Raw genomic sequence first — 22,361 nt, 5'->3', positions numbered from 1 at the left:
TTCTGAAGCTTAATTTTGTCCAGTCAGTTAATGCCTTATATTTTCTCTCTTACTATCTGGTATTCTTCAACTCTGACCTCTAAGGTCACCTTCACATAATTCTGCTTCTTTGGTATTTTTCCCAGTTATCCATCATTTGCCCTTTGTAACCCCAAATCTCCCTGAATATCTAACACTCATATTTGTCCTTCACTGAAAGAGTGTGTCTGCATTATGTTCAGAGCCTGTTTGAAACAAACAGAGGTTTGTTAAAGTTTGTGGCCCATTACTTAGGCCAAGCAAGCCTGTCTATCAACTTGTCCCTGAAAAGGCCAACAAGACACAGGCTAGCTGTAGATTATAGATAAGGGAATAAGTTATATATACAAAGCTGGCTGATCTCTGCAAAACCAGATAGCTCTATACAAAACATCTTCCTCTTGTGGGCCCTCGTGCAGAGGGGCCACACCACAGTGAGGTTCTTCTCGAGTGTCATCTTATTCAGAGTGGGCATGCAAATAACAATGGGCAAAGGTTCATTCTACATCCGAGGTTTAGAAGGTGACATAGAGGGAGCGTGGACCACCATAACTTAACTGATAACATATTGCGCTTTAAAAAAAAAAGTAATAAGGCAAGAAGAAAAACATGAAAAACAGCAAGTTCTAAAGATTCCCCTTTAGAAAGAAGATGCACATCTGAAGCACAGGTAGAGTCAAAAGACAGAAATATAGAGCGAGTCCAGCGATGCTGGGCAAAAGTTACAGGCCTAGGAAGAAAAGCACCAATTGTGAGCCTTCTAGTGGTACAAGGGCCTCCTAAAGCATTTACAGAAATATAAGAAAAGGCCATTCTTCCACAAAGAAGGTGCCAGCCAAGAGGAAGGTAAATAGGAGTAGTTGCATAGGAAACAGGATTAATTAAAACAATAAACCAGGATAAGTGACATTGTTTATGCGAACAGAAGCATTAACAAACATGGAACAATCAGTTGCTTTAGTAGTGTTAAGCAAAAAGATAGAAAAAGGTTGAGAATGGGTATATAATGTGAGTTTTTTTTCAGCACCCAGAGTATACAGAGTAGATGCAAAACTAAACTTATTAGTGATATCATCAGGGTAAAATTCTAAACTGGGTGATATTTTTCATTTCAGTATTAGTAGCAACCCCAATAAATCATGTGGCTAACAATAAACAGTATAGGATATATAACCAAGAATAATGCATAAGAAAGTAATTTGTTGTAAGAATCCAATTTTACAATACATTATCATAAACATACTGGGATAGCCATGGATATTTAACATTTGGAAAGTAAACTAGTATTGGGAAATCCTATGAGAAAGAACAGGAGACTAGGATAAAGGTGAAACATAAAACAAATAAAACTATACCATTTCAGTAACCCAAAATCAAAGCCAGGAGATAAGGCAATAATAAAAATAGTAAGAAAAAGTCCATATGTTTGTTGTAAACGTACACAGCTGGAAAGTTGGCAAGTCAGTATCACTTTAAAAAAAAACTTTGTTGCAGTGATAGGCAGACAGATGAATGGACAGTGGTCAGTGTGAATCAGCAGAGTTCACACAGGGTTTCACATGGGAGATAACATGCTGCTTCTGGAGGGTATCAACCTAGATTAAATAACAGTGCTTTGAATCTGCAACATGACTCAATACAATAAATCAATTGTTATTCTTGCCTTACCCAAAGAGTATATCTTAAGTCGTATACATATCCTTGTTCAAACACTTCTACATATATTCACGTTACATATACATCCTAGCCAACTTGCAATTTCCTTTCTATATACGCTGCTTGTTATACTAGCAGTCATCCCTGTTATATGACTATTCACAATATGTGCTGTGAAACAGGTCACACAACTTGCATTTTGCTTGATCATCTCTGTAACCTTCTACATAAAATTTCCCAAAAAAGGGACTGAGCTTTCTTCCAACTGCAACACAAGGTTTCTCCATACAATTCAAAACATAATTTTAAATCTTTACCATTGTAGGTTTCTGGGTAACCAGGTCTGCTACAAACAAACCTCTGCTTAAAAATCATTAGACAGGCACATGCCATTGATGGAAAAACAATTTAGGGAAAAATGAAAATCACATCAGCACCCAATTTTCAATAGAGCAAATTAGTGAAAATAAAGTTCTATACTTATCCTAAGAAAACAAATTAATAGCTTGTATAACAAATAAGATTAGGGCACCAAGTAATCAGTTAGGTGTACTGTTTTCCCATTTATACAAAACAAAGCTCATAAAGGACACAAAGTGGGAGAATAACATTCCAGCAGTTTACAAAGAGCAGCTAAAATATATATATATATATACTAGTAAAAAAGGCCTGTTTCTGAGACCAATGAAACGGGCGCTAGCAAGGTTTTCATCATAGTGTGTATAATTGAGAGAATGTGTGTGAGAGTGACTGTGTGAGAGAGAGAGAGACAGAGTGAATGGGCGTGTGTGTGTGTCTGTGACATAGAGTGAGGCTGTGTGAGAGTGTGTGTGTGAGAGAGAATGAGAGTGTGCGGCAGGGCCCCCCCTCTGTCTCCTGTCCTCCCTCAGTCTCCTGCCCCCCTGTCTTCCCTCTCTCCCTTCCTTCCCCTCTCCCTCCACTTTTTCCTCCCATCCCCCTCCCAGCTTCAGGGTCATGGCCCTCTCTCCCACTGCCTCGTTCAAGCTGCCTGCCTCCCTCCCTCCCACCCACGTTCTGGCTGGCTGCCTGTCTCCCTCCCTCCCTTCCTCCGACGTTCAGGCTGGCTGCCTGCCTTGTGACATAGAGTGAGGCTGTCTTTGTGAGAGTGTGTGTGTGAGAATGAATGTGTGCGGCAGGGCCCCCCCTCTGTCTCCCGCTCCCCTGTCTTCCCTATCCCCTCCCCTTTTTTCCTCCCCTCCCCCTCCCAGCTTCAGAGTCGTGCCCCCCTCCCTCCTTCCACCTTTCAGGGTTGTGGCCCTCTCTGCCATTGCCTCGTTCAAGCTGCCTCCATCCCTCCCACGTTCTGGCTGGCTGGCTCCCTCCTTCCGACGTTCAGTCTGGCTGCCTGCCTCCCTCCCTCCCTCCGACGTTCATGCTGCTCTCCTCCCTCGCTTCCTCCCAAGTGTCAGTGCTCTACTCTCGTTGTCATCGCGTTGTGACGCGAGGGCGGGGCGATGGTAGTCCTCCCTTTCTTGCTGTTCCTTCGCATTAGCGATGCGTCTGATGTCCCTTTTTTCACGTAGGAACGGGTGGGCGATGCTATTCATTGAGTGTAAGTGCTCCGCCCTCGACGTCATCACGTTGTGACGCGAGGGCGGGGCATACACTCATGGAGCAGCATCGATCTACACCGCCTCATTTTTAGAACGTTGGGAAAAGTGAGGCTTCAATAGAACGTTGGAGGTGCATTTTATATAGAGAGATTATTTAGAAGCATCCCTCTTGTTGCTGAAACAATAAAGAAAACAAATAAATCTTTCAAATTCAGTTAATATAAGACAAATTGATAAAGCTTGCACTCAAGTAATGGTCCCAAATTACAAATAAATCTTTCAAATTCAGTTAATATAAAACAAATTGATAAAGCTTGCACTCAGATAATGGTCCCAAATAGGAAATCTAACAGTGTATCTCCTATATGGTGAAAGAGAAGGCAATTTATACAAATTAGGGCAAACTAGGCAGTCACCTAGAAAGGTGCTTTTCTATTTGGAGCAGCACAAAACATTTTCATTCAAGGTACATAAAAGATCTGAACTGCATAATGTAAACATTCATCTAGATTCACTCTTCCTGGGGGCAATTTCTCTGGAATCTGTTACCTTGGGTCATAATACAGAGATATATATATATATAAGAGAGAGATATTGTAAGGGGGGGGGGGGGGGGGGTCCGCTTCCTCCTCTTGGGTGGAGCCAGTAAGCCTCCAGGGTTCCAGGACAGAATGCTGCTGATACTGGGACTCAGGGCCAAAGTATTTTATTATCAAGGCAATTTCATACCAAAAATCATAATATATTCTTCAAAACAAAAGGTACATTCCTCTTAATATAGTCTTCAAAAGAAAAAGGTACAGTCCTCATAAGATAATCTTCAAAAGAAAAAAAGGTGCAATCCAGGTCCCAAAATCCCTCATCAAACGCTCAGCTCCCCAAGACCTCAGGTCTTATATTAGGGCATTAGCTTTCCCTTACCCCTCCTTCAGAAGGGTTTAGTAAGAGTTCAGCACACTTCCAATATAGCACAACAGTTCAGAACAAATCTTACATAGTAACATAGTAGATGACGGCAAAAAAAGACCTGCACGGTCCATCCAGTCAGCCCAACAAGACAACTCATGTGTGCTACTTTTTGTGTATACCCTACTTTGATTTGTACCTATGCTCTTCAGGGCACAGACCGTATAAGTCTGCCCAGCACTATCCCCGCCTCCCACCACCGGCTCTGGCACAGACCGTATAAGTCTTCCCAGCACTATCCCCGCCTTCCAACCACAAGCCCCGCCTCCCAACCACCGGCTCTGGCACAGACCATATAAGTCTGCCCAGCACTATCCCCGCCTCCCACCACCGGCTCTGGCACAGACCGTATAAGTCTGCCCAGCACTATCCCTGTCTCCCACCACCGGCTCTGGCACAGACCGTATAAGTCTGTCCAGCACTATCCCCGCCTCCCACCACCGGCTCTGGCACAGACCGTATAAGTCTGCCCAGCACTATCCCTGCCTCCCAACCTCCAGTCCCGCCTCCCACCACTGGCTCTGGCACAGACCGTATAAGTCTGCCCAGCACTATCCCCGCCTCCCAACCTCCAGCCCCGCCTCCCACTACCGGCTCTGCTATCCAATCTCGGTTAAGCTCCTGAGGATCCATTCCTTCTGAACAGGATTCCTTTATGTTTATCCCACGCATGTTTGAATTCTGTTACTGTTTTCATCTCCACCAACTCCTGCGGGAGGGCATTCCAAGCATCCACCACTCTCTCCGTGAAGAAATATTTCCGGACATTTTTCTTGAGTCTGCCCCCCTTCAATCTCATTTCATGTCCTCTCCTTCTACTGCCTTTGTATCTCCGGAAAAGGTTCGTTTGCGGATTAATACCTTTCAAATATTTGAACGTCTGTATCATATCACCCCTGTTTCTCCTTTCCTCCAGGGTATACATGTTCAGGTCAGCAAGTCTCTCCTCATACGTCTTGTTACGCAAATCCCATACCATTCTCGTAGCTTTTCTTTGCACCGCTTCGATTCTTTTTACATCCTTAGCAAGATACGGCCTCCAAAACTGAACACAATACTCCAGATGGGGCCTCACCAACGACTTCATGGACAGTCTTTGCACATCAAACCAATACCACAAATCACCTGCCTTTTCACAGCACAGAGAAAACCCTTTAAGGAGCAGGGTTGGCAGTTTCTCCCACCTCTCAGCACCACGCCCGGTGTGGCCTCCTCCACTGCCTTCAAGTGCTGGGCAGGGCAACCTTTGAATTCTCCCACTCCATAGTAGCTGGCTCCTCTCCCTTAGGCAGCTCTAGGGGCAGGCTACTTCCTTCTGCCACATACTCCATGGAATCTCTCTCTCCATTCGTCTCCCCTCTCTCTTGGTGACTGAGAGCCTCCAGGAAATCTGCTCTCCCCTTCTCACAGCTGGGGGGAATTATATACTGATGTTGAAGCTAGGGAAACTGAGCTTCATCCTTCCCTCTCCCTCTAGTGGGGAAGGGAGTAACAGGCTCACCTTGCCTCGAGCCATTGCTCCCCCTGCTGCGGCTGGGAATCCATTCCATTTTTTTAGGACTACTCTCTTCTCTCATTCTTGCAAGGACTTCTGGGACCCGTAGTTCTGGGCTCAACTGCTTCACTGGGGAATCTCTGGGGCTTGCCTTGTCACTATAGATATATATATATATATATATATATATATATATATATATATATATATATATATATATATAATGAGAGTGATGAACTAAACACATTAAGTACTTCAGTAGACAAACATTTCCTTGCCCTAATAACAACATTAGCAAAACAAAAGTCTCTACTACAATAACTATAATTTGCAGATGAGAATCCATTCCCTTCCAGCTCTGCTATTGCAAATGTTCATCAGGACTGTGTTAAATCCTGTATTGATGAACCTCACTGGCAAATTACAGCTGATCCCTCAGGTTTATCAAGGAGGAATGCAGCCACTAAAATTACATCACAAAGTTTAGAGTGTAAAAGTATGTAACATGTAGACATAACAGAAAAATACAGGTAAGAGCCTTTCAGTAAATTGCACAGCTATCCTTCTATGAAAACATACTAATCAGACTCTAAAAAGTGAATGGCGAGCTTTGAACCCAATTTAATAAAATTGAGCTGTAAAAAGTACAAATCCTAATGAGGCAGACAAAGGTTTATCCTTGGCTGACCTTTATAAGATTCACATAGATCAGGCAAGAAATAGCCCATAAACTTCTGCAATTCTTTTGAGCAGATTTGGAAATTAAGAATTATATTGTAATTTAAATATAAATCAGATCCTTCCTAAGCTGTCATAAATCAGGCCCTGAAACATGAAAGTAGTATGCAGGATTGGAAAAAAAAAGTCAAGTTTCAATTTTGATACCTCCATTTGGGCTTAGATAACAATTGATAAAGGAGTCAAGAAGATAGCATTATTAAGTATAGAGAAGACAGAAGATATATGCCTAAGGCAGTCGCCCTAAGCAAAAGAATTTCCCTAAAATACTGCAATATGGGTTTTATATTGACCCTTACAGTTAACAATAAAAAAAATAGATACATAATAAATATAAACAAGGCAAATCCAACACAGGAAGTCTTTAAGATGTTAACATAAGTACATACAGTGGGGGAAATAAGTATTTGATCCCTTGCTGATTTTGTAAGTTTGCCCACTGACAAAGACATGAGCAGCCCATAATTGAAGGGTAGGTTATTGGTAACAGTGAGAGATAGCACATCACAAATTAAATCCGGAAAATCACATTGTGGAAAGTATATGAATTTATTTGCATTCTGCAGAGGGAAATAAGTATTTGATCCCCCACCAACCAGTAAGAGATCTGGCCCCTACAGACCAGGTAGATGCTCCAAATCAACTCGTTACCTGCATGACAGACAGCTGTCGGCAATGGTCACCTGTATGAAAGACACCTGTCCACAGACTCAGTGAATCAGTCAGACTCTAACCTCTACAAAATGGCCAAGAGCAAGGAGCTGTCTAAGGATGTCAGGGACAAGATCATACACCTGCACAAGGCTGGAATGGGCTACAAAACCATCAGTAAGACGCTGGGCGAGAAGGAGACAACTGTTGGTGCCATAGTAAGAAAATGGAAGAAGTACAAAATGACTGTCAATCGACAAAGATCTGGGGCTCCACGCAAAATCTCACCTCGTGGGGTATCCTTGATCATGAGGAAGGTTAGAAATCAGCCTACAACTACAAGGGGGGAACTTGTCAATGATCTCAAGGCAGCTGGGACCACTGTCACCACGAAAACCATTGGTAACACATTACGACATAACGGATTGCAATCCTGCAGTGCCCGCAAGGTCCCCCTGCTCCGGAAGGCACATGTGACGGCCCGTCTGAAGTTTGCCAGTGAACACCTGGATGATGCCGAGAGTGATTGGGAGAAGGTGCTGTGGTCAGATGAGACAAAAATTGAGCTCTTTGGCATGAACTCAACTCGCCGTGTTTGGAGGAAGAGAAATGCTGCCTATGACCCAAAGAACACCGTCCCCACTGTCAAGCATGGAGGTGGAAATGTTATGTTTTGGGGGTGTTTCTCTGCTAAGGGCACAGGACTACTTCACCGCATCAATGGGAGAATGGATGGGGCCATGTACCGTACAATTCTGAGTGACAACCTCCTTCCCTCCGCCAGGGCCTTAAAAATGGGTCGTGGCTGGGTCTTCCAGCACGACAATGACCCAAAACATACAGCCAAGGCAACAAAGGAGTGGCTCAGGAAGAAGCACATTAGGGTCATGGAGTGGCCTAGCCAGTCACCAGACCTTAATCCCATTGAAAACTTATGGAGGGAGCTGAAGCTGCGAGTTGCCAAGCGACAGCCCAGAACTCTTAATGATTTAGAGATGATCTGCAAAGAGGAGTGGACCAAAATTCCTCCTGACATGTGTGCAAACCTCATCATCAACTACAGAAGACGTCTGACCGCTGTGCTTGCCAACAAGGGTTTTGCCACCAAGTATTAGGTCTTGTTTGCCAGAGGGATTAATACTTATTTCCCTCTGCAGAATGCAAATAAATTCATATACTTTCCACAATGTGATTTTCCGGATTTAATTTGTGATGTGCTATCTCTCACTGTTACCAATAACCTACCCTTCAATTATGGGCTGCTCATGTCTTTGTCAGTGGGCAAACTTACAAAATCAGCAAGGGATCAAATACTTATTTCCCCCACTGTAAGTATTGCCATACTGGGAAAGACCAAAGGTCCATCGAGCCCAGCATCCTGTTTCCAACAGTGGCCAATACAGGTCACAAATACCTGGCAAGATCCCAAAAAAGCACAAAACATTCTATACTGCTTATCCCAGAAATAGTGGATTTTCCCCAAGTCCATTTAATAATGGTCTGTGGACTTTTTCTTTAGGAAACTGCCCAAACCTTTTTTGAACTCCGCTAAGCTAACCGCCTTTACCACATTCTCTGGCAACGAATTTCAGAGTTTAATTACACGTTGAGCAAAGAAAAATTTTCTCTAATTCATTTTAAATTTACTACATTGTAGCTTCATCGCATGCCCCCTAGTCCTAGTATTTTTGGAAAGCGTAAACAGACGGTTCACATCTACCCGTTCAACTCCACTGATTATTTTATAGACCTCTACCATATCTCCCCTCAGCCGCCTTTTCTCCAAGCTGAAGAACCCTAGCCGCTTCAGCCTTTCCTCATAGGGAAGTCGTCCCATCCCCTTTATCATTTTTGTCGCCCTTCTCTGTACCTTTTCTAATTCCACTGTATCTTTTTTGAGATACGGCGACCAGAATTGAACACAGAATTCGAGGTGCGGTCGCAACCTGGAGCGATACAAAGGCATTATAACATCCTCATTTTTGTTTTCCATTCCTTTCCTAATACCTAACATTCTATTTGCTTTCTTAGCCGCAGCAGCACACTGAGCAGGTTTCAGCGTATCATCAACGACGACAACTAGATCCCTTTCTTGGTCGGTGATGCCTAACGTGGAACTTTGCATGACATTGCTATAATTCGGGTTCCTCTTTCCCACATGCATCACTTTGCACTTGCTCACATTAAACGTCATCTGCCATTTAGACACCCAGTCTCCCAGTCTTGTAAGGTCCTCTTGTAATTTTTCACAATCCTTCTGCGATTTAACGACTTTGAATAACTTTGTATCATCAGCAGATTTAATTACCTCACTAGTTACTTCCATCTCTAGGTCATTTATAAATATGTTAAAAAGCAGCGGTCCCAGCACAGAGCCCTGGGGAACCCCACTAACTACCCTTCTCCATTGAGAATACTGACCATTTAACCCTACTCTCTGTTTTCTATCTTTTAACCAGTTTTTAATCCACAATAGAATTCTTCTCTGCTGCCAAAACTACTACTACTACTACTTAACATTTCTAAAGCGCTACAAGGGTTACGCAGCGCTGTACAATTTAAACATAGAGGGACGGTCCCTGCTCAAAGAGCTTACAATCTAAGAGACAAGTGAACGGTCAGTCCGATAGGGGCGGTCAAATTGGGGCAGCCTGGATTTACTGAATGGTAAGAGTTAGGTGCCGAATGCGGCATTGAAGAGGTGGGTTTTAAGCAAAGACTTGAAGATGGGCAGTAAAACCCAAAGATATACAGAAACACAACACAAATAATCTGATTAGCATATGTACATGACAATGATGTATAAGACAACAAAAGTGCCCCTTCAAAATGATATGCCCCATACTGTAAAAGAAAAAATATTAATGTAATTTAAATATAAAATGCAATTAAATCCATAGGCGGTCGGTGGCCCAACTGTTTGGGGAGGTTAAAGGGGCAGGGTTAGGGGTGGGGCTAGGGGCGGAGCTTACATCCATAATTGTCTGACAACACACAGAAAAAAAATAAGTAAAAATAAAATAGTCACAATTAATACCTTTTATTAAATTTAGATATTAGATATATATCATATGAAAAAGAATAAAGTGGTTGCTCAAAGCATATACTAACCACAATCGCTCAACTGCACAACTTTGTGCAAAAACACACTCAGAACCTTACTGTACCATAAATATTACACTGGGCAGAACCTAATACATTCCATATACCACCCATATGGAAAATGCAGACCGTCAACAATTTGAAACAAGGGATCATAATATCACAATTCTCATGTAGAGCCACAAAACACCCTTTTAGGGTGGAAAGTGTTCACAATGAGCTCCCTTTATTAATGATCATATATAGATCCTTCAAGAGGTAGTGTGTAATGATTTAGGCTCTACACCCTTTCTGATGTTTTGGTGCCACCTCAGTAAGGCCAACACACAATCTCTCTACTGCAAAACACTATACACAAACTTGTGCAAAAACTCACTCATAATCTTACCAAACCATAACAGCACTAATTCCAAGGATAGGACGAGCTACAACCTTATGCGTGGAAAGGCAGCACTATAATTACACTGGGCTCTAAAACACCAGTACACAACCTAGTGAAACAAAACAAAAAACAAAAAAAAGGGCTGCAAATAGTACACGCTAGCAGAATACTGCATCTTGTTCACACATGAAAAACACATGGCACAACAAATATGAAGGCAAAATACTGAACTGGAAAGTTACCTCAAGAAGTCAGACTCAGCATGCAGCAATACTAGAAAAATTGAAACTTGCATGCAAAATATCACAGATGCACATTTCCAAAAGCTGACATATTCCAATTAATAAATTCTGAATAAAAAAAATGTTTTCTACCTTTGCTGTCTGAGCGTTTAGTTTTTCTATTAGCTTTGGTCCCAGTGTCTTCTGTTTTATGCAGTGTCAAAACCTCATACTGAATCTGATGCATTACGTGCAGTCAATGGTAATGTTTTTTGTTTGTTTTTTAACATTGGTGTTAACATGTGCAAACCTGCTACCTACAATAATCATTCTGGCTACTGCATTCTGAATCACCTGTTGTGCTCCAACCTATGATTTAGCTATTCCTAAGTACAAAGCATTTCAATAATCCAATCTCGTTAAAGTTACACATTGTACCATGATCCGAAAGTCATAAGTACACAACACTGGTTTTAATTTAAAAACAGATCTCAACCTGCCCCACCTGTTCCTTAAAAGATAGATGGGCATCCAAAATGACACCCAAACTTCTCGTTTGCTGTTGTGCAAGTACCAATACATCATTCATTCAACAAACAACTAACATCTAGTAAATGCTTCGTATTCTTCCCAATCATCACTATTTCAGCTTTCATCAGATTCAGCAATAATTTATTAGTTTCCATCCAGCCCCCACCCCCCCACGCAATTCATATAACTTTTCACTTTCTCAGAAACGTTCTCTCTCCTGATATTATGGGGAAGAAAAACTGTACATCTTTTGCATACATTCTATAACTCACTTGCATTTCACTCAAGTGATTCCCCAATGATGACATGTATAGGTTAAACAACAAAGCTGACAGTGCAGAGCGTTGTGGCACTCCCATTGGTACTGGATATCTAGATCGTACAAACTCCTTAATTCGTACCTGCATCACTCTATCATTCAAGTATGACCGGAGTCCCTCAGCTCCCCGACAGCCCTCCTTCCTGCCCCCCCCCCTCGCGTTTACCGCTTTTGCTTTCCGTGCCAGTGACGTCAGTCTAGAAGAAGGCACTGCAGGCTTGCCTCCTGCTTCTCTTCCCTCTTCACACAGTGTCCCGCCCTCGTGGAAACAGGAAATGCATCATCAGGCAGGACACTGTGTGAAGAGGGAAGAGAGAAGCTGGAGGCGAGCCCGCAGTGCCTTCTTCTTGACTGACGTCGCTGCAACGAAAAGTAAAAGGGTGTGTGTGTGCGCGGGGGGGGGGGGGGGGAGGGATGGAAAGAAGGAGGACTGCCGGTTGGGGAGCTGAGGAAGGAAGGAGGGACCACCGTCTGAGAGCTGCCAGCACTTCGCTTGGGGCAGGGGGGCAGCAGCATCGGCGAGGGGAAGGTAACAGTTGGGCTGGGGAGGCTTAGCCTCCCCAAACCTTTTATACGGGGCGCCTATGATTAAATCATCAGTAAGAGTGACAACCTAATAATCTCATGAGACTCCAATGAGAATGGTCTCCCTCTCCATTCAGGAAATCCTCCAGGATTCTTTCTCACTTTGTTTCAAAGTTCAAACAGTAATGAATGCTGTGCTGAGCTTTTAGCCCTTTCAAAATTCTCCAAGGCTCTCAGCAAGCTTCCCTCCTTGACCAGGAAAAGAAAGAGTTAGGCTTTGGCAGTTTATTGCATTTTACATTGTTGAATTGAATATCTTGAACCATTAAGGGAAGAACAGCCCATACACAAAGTACACTGAAATCTTATCATGCTCCCTCTTCCACAAATCATAATATTTCAAATGTTACTGATGCACACAATTTTGAATACACTACCCATTTCCTACTCTCAATGAAATTAGTTGAGAATTAAAAATTAACCCCCCCCCCATCAAAATCTAAATAAAAATCATAGCAATACTTACAGCAGCCAGCTTCAAACTTATGTACACGTACACTTTTCAGGTGTACCTTCAAAGCATCGGCACCTCTCACCACTTTTATACAGGTGGACTGCACAACACCCCACCCTGTGTTCTTCTCCTCGCAATGCACAGGAGGCTCAGCCGTCTCCAGAGTCAAATGCAGATACTTACAAATCCACTCTCCCAATCACCTTAGACATGGATCATTGGCCAGCACCACTCAGTGTCTCTGTCTGCTCACACTGGACCGTCTGCATTCATGGTCTTCTGCACACCTTTCTTCATTGCTTCAGGCACCCCCCAGTTAAGAACTGGTCGGGACATTCTATTCCATGTCCACCACAGAATCGAAGGTCTACCGCCTAAGGCAATAATATGCCCTTTCCTTGTTCCTCACACGGGGCACCAATTTGTAAAGGCCCCCTCTTGCCTCTAAAAGGGAGGTAAACACTTCAGAAGAGACTGAAAGCCCTTCTGGCAAAGGAAAAACACTCTAGAGTTTAGTTTTTTTCTTTTATAATAATGCTTAAATTTATTAGAGTAAATAAATGATTACAAAAAAGAATTCTTTTATCTCAGTGTTACAGAAAATTGAATTCTTATTTATATCAGTCTAAATTTCAGCATAAGTAAAATAAAATCTTTGTGTTTCCTTTAGAAGCTATCAGATCTAACTGCTGTAAGAAAAGCTTAGTCAGAGTTCTGAAGCTTAATTTTGTCCAATCACTTAATGCCTTATATTTTCTCTCTTACTATCTGGTATTCTTCAACTCTGACCTCTAAGATCACCCTCACATAATTCTGCTTCCTTGGTATTTTTCTCAGTTATCCATCATTTGCCCTTTGTAACCCCAAATCTCCCTGAATATCTAACACTCGTATTTGTCCTTCACTGAAAGAGTGTGTCTGCATTATGTTCAGAGTCTGTTTGAAACAAACAGAGGTTTGTTAAAGTTTATGGCCCATTACTTAGGTCAAGCAAGCCTGTCTTTTATGTTTGAACAATTTTATTGTTATTAATGACAAACAATATAACAATTGAACAAGTATCCCACAGAATCTCTCATTCGTCCATCACATATATCGATATGTTCTTATAACAGATTCAATGACTCTCTGTCTTAATACTCCCCTTGTAGAGGAATCGCATAATGTCTACAAGTACAATCTATACTTTCTAGAAGCACGATTCCATAGATAAACAACAATAAGGTACCTACTACATAATCCTCCTTCCCTCCCCAAACCCCCCCCCCCCCCCCGTCTATAACTTCCCCCCTCCCTCCCCACCCTAGCCCTCCCTTTTCCCCATCCCCCCAACCACCCCCCCTCCCCTCTCCCCCTACTCAGCCTGGAAGAACTTTATCGAATCAAAATAGGAAATTCACTTTGCATTAAGAAGTAGGCTCCGGCCTCTTGGGCTTAGAATACGTAAGTAAGGGCCCCAAAGGGCCAAAAATGCAATCCTCTTTTTCTGCGAGAATCTAATCTCATTAGCCTCCCAGGAAATCAGCTGATGCAACTGATTCCTCCAGTGCCAGTAAGCCAGAGGGTCTTTGACCGTCCAGTATTGTAGTATGCATTTCCTCGCCAGTAAACACATCTTGCGAATTAACAATACTTCAAAGCGGTTCTGTCCTCTAAAGGACTCTGGCAGATCTAAAATTAATTGTTCAACTGTTCCCCGGGTCCTGACACCCAGTCTCCTTTCCCAAAAGCCTCTAACCTGAGTCCAAAATCTTTTCACTCTAGGGGAACTCCAAAACATATGTAAAAATGTACCTGGGCTCGTTCCACATTTAGTACAATTTGGACTACAACCTCCTCCCATGTGTGCTAATTGTGTCATTGCTACATACCCTCTATAGATGCATCGGTATGCACATTCTCTTAAACGAGCATCCGTGACTAAAGAAGGAATGCGCGCTACTATTCTCGGCACGTCCCATGCCCCCAATTCAAAGCCCAATTCTCTTTCCCACGCGCTTTTCAGTGGTCCATAATCCTTAGGGGGTTGCCATCTCGTTAATGCTTTACAGAGTAAGGAGACCGTAACTTCTCCCTCGCCCATTGAATGAAAACACTCTCGTAACTTACCCCCCACCTGTCTGGTCAAGGAGGATTCCAGTAATGACGCCATATAATGTTGTATTTGTCTTATGGCAAACCTATTACCCCAGGAATCTCCCACTCTACGTAGTATTTCTTTAGTTAGTAGGGGCCGCCCATCTCCATCCAGCAGATCTCCCAAGCATATAATTCCTTGATTCTCCCAATCAACAAAATACCGGCTCGACATCCCAGGTATAAACTCGCGATTCCCACATATTGTAAGTTGGTCTGATACTGTTGGATCTCCCCCAAGCTGCCGCACCAGTTTCCTCCACGCCTCCCTTAGCGGGCGCACCAACACACTTCTACGCAATCCCTCTGGCAGGTTACTTAATTTGTGATGTAGCAATGAAAAAAGTCTGTAAGATCCCAAGTATGCCTTCTCCATCGCTATAGGAGTATAGCGTTTTGTTCCTAGGAACCAATCTCTTAAATGGCGTATCTGACATGCCTGATTATATAGTGCTAGATTCGGCATTCCCACCCCGCCTAACCTCCAGTTACCGACCAAGCAGGAAAATCGGACTCTTGGTTTCTTTCCCTTCCAACAAAACTTAGAAGCCAGTGAATAAAATTTTTGCAAATCCTTCTGACACAACCAAATTGGCAATGTCTGCAAAACATAAAGCCACTTAGGGAACAGTACCATTTTAATCAGATTGATTCTCCCCAACAGCGATAACGGTAAATCCATCCAGCCTTGTAAGACGTTTCGTGTCTCCTGCAACAACCAAGTAGTATTAAGAGCATGTAAACGAGAGGTGTCCATGGGCAGCAGAATTCCCAAATACTTAAAAGAATCTTGCGCCTGCCTCAGAGGGAACTCCCCTCTCCATTCCCTCCACATCTCCTCCGAAGAGGCCAAGGCCTCTGATTTCTCACGATTCAACCGAAAACCCGCATAGTCTCCATATTCTGAGAAGACCTCCAACAATGCATCCAATGAGTCCTGCGGGTTCGTCAAATGGACTAAAATATCATCAGCAAATGCTGCCACCTTAAACACCTCTCCTCCTATCTGCATGCCAGCTATGTCTGGCTGCTCCATTATGTCTCTCAGTAAAGGATCTAACGTGAGCACAAACAAAAGAGGTGATAGGGGGCAGCCCTGCCGTGTTCCCCTACCTATGTCAAAATCTGGTGTCACAAGCCCATTCACCGAGATTCGGGCTCTCGGGTTCGAGTACAAAGCTTTTATCCCTGACACAAATCTACCTGAAAATCCATATTTCCGAAGGACCGCATACAAGAATTCCCAATGGACCCGATCAAAAGCTTTTTCCGCGTCAAAGCTTACTAAAAGTGATTTTTTGTTCCCTCTACTGCTAGCTTCCAAAGATGTCAAGATTTTACGGACATTTTTAGCAATTGTTCTGTCCTTTACAAATCCTACTTGGGCGTCATGAATTAATTTGGGCAGTATGTTTGCTAGTCTATTTGCCATGATCTTAGCTAGCAGTTTAATCTCAAAATTTAAGAGTGAGATCGGCCGGTATGATGTCGCCGATTCCGGATCTTTCCCTTTCTTAGGAATTACAACAATACATGCGGTGTTCAGTTCAGGGGGCACCTGTTCTCGCTCCACCAACGCATTAAACATTAAGGTTAAAGGCTCTATTATCTCCTCCCCCATTAGTTTGTAAAATTCCGCCCTATAACCATCTATTCCAGGGGTTTTCAACAACTGACTTTGATTAATGGCTAAGGACACCTCGTCTGTCGTAATTAGGTTATTAAGCCTCTGCTCATCTTGCGAGGAAAGACTCGGCAACTCCATCTGTTCTAAGTAAGAGTCTCCCGATAGGCCCTTGTCTATTGGGTTCTCATACAACTTCCTATAATAGTCATAAAAAAATCTCGCTAATGCCTTGATCTGTGGAGATTCGCTTATTTAGCTCATTTTTCATGGTCAATATCCTAGTTTTCCCCTGTTTATTCGCAATTAAACGCGCCATTAATCTCCCCCCTTTATTGCCATATTTATATAGCTGATATTTATAATAATTTTGTGTTTTCACGGCTTTTTGATGAAGGAGTTCATTTAATGCCGTCTGTAAGGATAATAAATGTTGTTTATTCTCTAGAGAGGGTTGTCAACCATAACATCTCCTCGCCTTACATACTAATTGGCTCAATCTCAATATTTCTTGTATCCTGGCCTTACGTTTATGGGCCATATAGCTTATAGTTTCCCCTCGAAACACCGCTTTAGCCGCTTCCCAATAGAGGATCGGGCGATTCACATATGGCTCATTATGTAGCTTATAATCGTTCCAACTACGAATCATAGATGCCTTAAACACTGGGTCTCGATAGAGTTCCACAGGGAATGTCCATCTACTCCCTCCTGCCCGCTCTTCCTTGGGTAACCAGCACATTTCCACCCATGCATGGTCTGAAATTACTGTGGCTCCTATAACTGCACTTGGCACTGAACCAAAAAGCTGTTCCGAAACTAATAGATAGTCGATTCGTGCTTGTGTATCATGTGCTCGTGATAAATGTGTATAGTCCCTCCCTTGTGGATCGAGAGTCCGCCAAACATCCACCAGCCCCATCTGTCGACAGAGATTAGGCAGCCCCCGATTTTCCTGTCTAGGTATCTGTCTCCTTGGCCCAGTACAATCTATCAGAGGGTCCATTACTGTGTTAAAGTCTCCACCAAGTATTATGGGTAGAGGGTTCTGTTGTAGTAATTTCAACGTTATCATCTTATAAAACCTCCTATCATAGTAGTTCGGGGCATATATATTCCCAAACAGCACTGTCTGTCGATTTATAGTAGCTGCACAGATCAGAAATCTCCCCCCCGAATCTGTATATCGGGTCTCCAATTTATCTACAATCCCTTTTCTGAACAAGATGGCAACCCCTCCTTTCTTCCCCTTGGCTGCTGCTGAGATGCAATCCCCCACCCACCAAGTGCGCAACTTCGTATTTTCCACGTCTGATAAGTGAGTTTCTTGCAATAAGGCTATATCTACTTTGTGTCGCTGTAGATGCTGCAAGATTTTAGAACGTTTAATGGGGGAGGAGATTGCAAGCCTGTCTTTTAACTTGTCCCTGAAAAGGCCAAGAAGACACAGGCTAGCTGTAGATTATAGATAAGGGAATAAGTTATATATACAAAGCTGGCTGATCTCTGCAAAACCAGACAGCTCTATACTAAACAGAATATATGGCTATTTGCTTTATCTTTTGACTGTAATTTTTTAAAATGTATTTTAGGAAATACATTATGGTTTTGTAATTCTTTAATTGGATTTTTATGCATGGCCTATTTGATGATAGCATTAGCTAAGTATAGTAAGTGAAAAAAATACTTAATCCCCTAGTCCCCCCCCCTAAATTTTCTAAACTTTTCATATAACTTTTTTCTCTAAGTTTCACCAGCTGTTCTACATGACATATTTTCTTCCAACCACAGTTAGTCTTGGACCCTCCCTACAATTTTCTGTACTCATTCTGCTACTTGCTGCAACTTTTTCTCAGAAATGACCTATTCTGCTTCTTTCTGTGTCATCTTTCAGAGACTACTTCCAGATAATGTTTTAGAAGTTAAACACAATGTGCTTTGAGCTCTAGCCAGTTGGAAAAGTGTGAAACAAAAAGTGATGATGATATAAATAGAGACTGTATGAACCTCAATTTTTAGATGTATACGGTTTGAGTTGTTTGGGTAATATATTAGTATGTTTTGTCTGTTTGTTATTTTTATTCAGTCTTTTTAGATGGCATATAGAAAGACCTTTCTTGTCCTTTCAGGATCTGCAGCTAGAATATGGGCAAGGATCTCAGAGTGGTTACTTCTTAGGTACAAATAAGTAAGTATAAATTTTAAAAACCCCCAAACTATCTTTATTATTGTTTGTTTAAAAAGAGTCTGGTTTCATTACTTTAAATTTCGAGCCCAAAGATTGCATATTCATTGCAAAATATGGTAAATTTCTATACACCTTATTTTGTTTTGCTGTACTGTGGGGCCTTTTTAGTAAAGAGCATGAGAACAGGCTGCAGCATAAATGTATTAAAGCATCTTGTGCTACCTTCCCTGTTTTCACATGCTAAACCGAGTGTGTGTTAGTTATATTTTAAAGAATTTCCTCTTAGGGGCGTGGCACAGGTGGAGAATGGGTGTGGAAGCATTTACCAGCTAACACATTATGACCAACACATGCTAACTATTTAGCGCAAAGTTAATGCAGGAACATTTAGCGCCTTCTAAATAGGAGGCACTAGGTGCTCACACGTTAGCTTTCTGCAAGTACCATGCACTGATGGGAACATTAGTGCGTGACCTGGGAAGGGGGGAGAAGAAAAAGCCTTAAAACATTTGCCATGTAAAATCTGGGCTTAGTGTGCAGGACTGTCCCATGTTAGAACACGTCAAGCCCTGATTCTTGCGCATGTTAGTAAAAGTGTCCCTTGATCCATCATAGACTGTTTTTTTTAACATATTTGCTTTGCAGATGTACAGTAACTTGTGTCTTCACATACTTACAAATTTTCCAAATTCTGATGTCTAAAGAATGTACACACACAAAAAAAAGGCTATTGGGAAATACTAAGAACACACAAACTTAATTTGGCAAAAAGATATAACCATTCAAATAAATAACCTTTCAAAAATTTTTTTAAATATTAAGGATGATAGTCAAACACAGATAATAGAACTGTAATAAAAAGCAAAGATTGTATGCCAAACTAGTGTGATAGGGACATTTATTTATTTATTTATTTATTTATAGCATTTGTATCCCACATTTTCCCAACAATTTGCAGGCTCAATGTGGCTTACATTTGCCGTAATGGCGGTTGCCATTTCCAGGTAATAGAATTACAAATGGTAATGTGTTAAGTTGTATACATAGATGGTAACATACATGTAACATATGATCCTCAAAATATTCCCTTTAGAAACACAAGTCCAGCTTTTTAAAATCACTTATTTAGGACTTCCAGTGACGTCATTGACAGATGGCGACTTAAACCCGAGTTTCCATGTGCTTTCCTCCCTGCAATTTTGTAATTTGCACATAACATGCATACCGTGCTATAACAACGCCCAGAAGTCTTTGTTTTAATATTGGCATTTGGATCTTTGAATTAGAGATGGCTTGCCATCGCCCCAGTAAAATGAAACAATACTTCACTGCACAGCCACAGGAAGACCAGGGCAGCCTACTGGTGGAGCCTAACCGCTTCACGCCACTAGCTGAGACCACTGAACAGCCACCCTCCCCGGTGGAATCAGTGAGAGGGGGAGAAGGAAACTTGCAGGCTCCGCTGACGAAAAGTGATTTGCAGCAACTCTTGCAAGAATTAAAGTTGGCTCTCTAGGCTGAAGTAGCAACTCGCTTGGGTGAATTAAAGGCGATAATGCAAGATTTGAGGGTCGGCCTTGAGGATTTGGGCACGCGCATGGGGGAACAAAGTAACAACTAGAGGGACATGCCTTACGGCAATGGATTCTCGCCAACACATAGCTATTGAGCAAATTGCTCATTTAACTGAAAAACGTGACGATTTAGAAAGCAGGGAGTGATGTGCAAATATAAGATTTCGCAGGCTTCCTGGGACCTCTGGAGATGAGAACTGTAGCGTGTTAATACAAGCGATTACCTATCAGATCTTGTGGACCTCACCTGAGCTTCCTGAACATAAAATCACCAAAGCAAAGGACATTGAGATTGAGCACGTTCATCATGTGTTGGGAGCACCTACAAGTAATAAACCACTGCACATTATAGACTGTTTCCACTCCTTTCACGTAAAAGAAAAAATTTTTACTTTGGCAAGGAAGATAGGAAAATTCTCCTACCAGGATGCTGACATCATGCTTTTCCAATATCTTTCCATGCTTGCACTACAAAAGTGCTGCGAGTTTCACCGTATTACACAACTCCTACAGCAAGAGCGCATTCGCTCACCTTTGTGGTTCAGGGAAAACCCCATAAAGTGAAAACTTTGCATGAAGCAAAAGTGCATTTGCAGAAAGCAGGATTATAGAAGGCATCGGAATCTACTTCACTGCCTGCATTGCCATCCTAAGCAGTCACAAGTAGTTGGAGTAGAGTTTCAGCAAGAGGCAGTCGATTGAAGTGCCAGTCTACAGAAGTTGGGAGTGCCACCCATTAGGTAGCCATAACCAAACTTTCTGTGGTTGTTTCATTAATGGACTTAATTTCTGTGTGGAAACAGATATCTCCTATGATATACTTTCAGGGGGGGTAGCATACCATATCCTTAAATTGATTCTTGGTTCTTGTTGGGGGGAGGGGAGGAATGATAGGGATTTGAAATGCGTATGTTTCTTCTGTTTGTTATTGCTAATATTGGTTCTTCTCACCTGGTGTGCATCCATTATACATTGGAACTGGAGTTTTGGAATGCGCAGGAGGGAGACTTCCTGGATGGCTTTCCTGACCGCCCCTTGAACCAATGGCCTTCATTTTTATAAATTTGGAATGTTTATGGGATAAATTCCCCCATTAAAAGAAAAAGAATTTTCACAACCATGCAGGGGCGGGGTAACCCTATTACAGGAGACTCATCTGACCCCACAGGAACACCAAACATTGCAGAGAAAATGAGTGGGACATTGCTACTGCTCGGCACCTGTGTCTTGTAGGGCGGGAGTAACGATTCTCATTAGCAGGACTATCCCGTTTATAGAACACAATATTTACACTGATGATTAGGGTAGATGGGTGATTCACTACTGTTCCCTATACGGGGTGCCCTGTTTACTGGTGTTCATGTATGCCCCGATATTACTGGATAGATTTTTGTTTCCAAAATTACTGAAACATCTTTTGAGCTTGCTAAGATGTGCCATCATTGTTGGCGTAGACTTTAATGCAGTAGCTGACCCGCTTCATGATAGGAAAACTGCTGCCAGGGTTTGCGCTCCCTCGACTCGGTGGGGAGATCTCCTGTACACTAGTTTAAATTTATTAGATATTTGGTGCAACCTTCATCCGGGGGGAGGCGGTTTTACGCACATTTCTAGATCACATTTCTATGAAAGCAGGTTGGATTACATTTCTAGGGCACATTTATCTACAGCATTGTTCTCCTGAGTGCGAATGATTGATATTGTATCAGTTGGCATCTCAGATTATGCAATGGTGCAACTAGAGTTCACCCTGCTTTAAACCTTATTTGGAATGTTTAGTTAAACAGTGACTCTATTTCAAAACCACCAAATAGAAAAAATGTGGGGACTAAACATCCCAAACCATACTCATGTCCCAAACATTGATATAATAAGCAGGATTAATTTAGAAATAAATTTAGATTCTTCTGGGGATCATCACATCTACATGCAACTCACAGCTATATAAACAATCCTGTTCTATCGCTATAGAAGAAATGGTGTGGTGCAAATCCTCACAGTATCCCCCTTTCTTCTACTGCATACTTGTTCTCTTTTCCCAAAATTACACAATATAGCAAAAATATTTAAATATAGCAAACGTGCTTCTTCACACAAACTTATCTTTTGAATGGCAGCAACTTAAAAACATCAAGGAACCCCCACTG

General features: G+C 42.2%; 1 protein-coding gene across 3 annotated transcripts in view; it reads left to right on the top strand.

Moving 5' to 3' along the window:
- MAP4K3 (mitogen-activated protein kinase kinase kinase kinase 3) overlaps positions 1 to 22,361 on the top strand; it is a 363,843-nt gene that overhangs the window by 235,792 nt on the left and 105,690 nt on the right. For all 3 annotated transcript variants that reach the window (XM_030195906.1, XM_030195907.1, XM_030195905.1), the window contains one exon: positions 18,582 to 18,640. In XM_030195906.1, coding sequence (XP_030051766.1) covers positions 18,582 to 18,640 — 59 coding nt within the window. The remainder of the gene's footprint in view (positions 1 to 18,581; positions 18,641 to 22,361) is intronic.

This window comes from Microcaecilia unicolor, chromosome 3, assembly GCF_901765095.1.
Source record: "Microcaecilia unicolor chromosome 3, aMicUni1.1, whole genome shotgun sequence".
In the NCBI taxonomy this organism is placed as follows: Eukaryota; Metazoa; Chordata; class Amphibia; order Gymnophiona; family Siphonopidae; genus Microcaecilia; species Microcaecilia unicolor.
The sequence above is the reverse complement of the archived record's forward strand: the minus strand, read 5'-3'. Positions and strand labels throughout refer to the sequence as shown.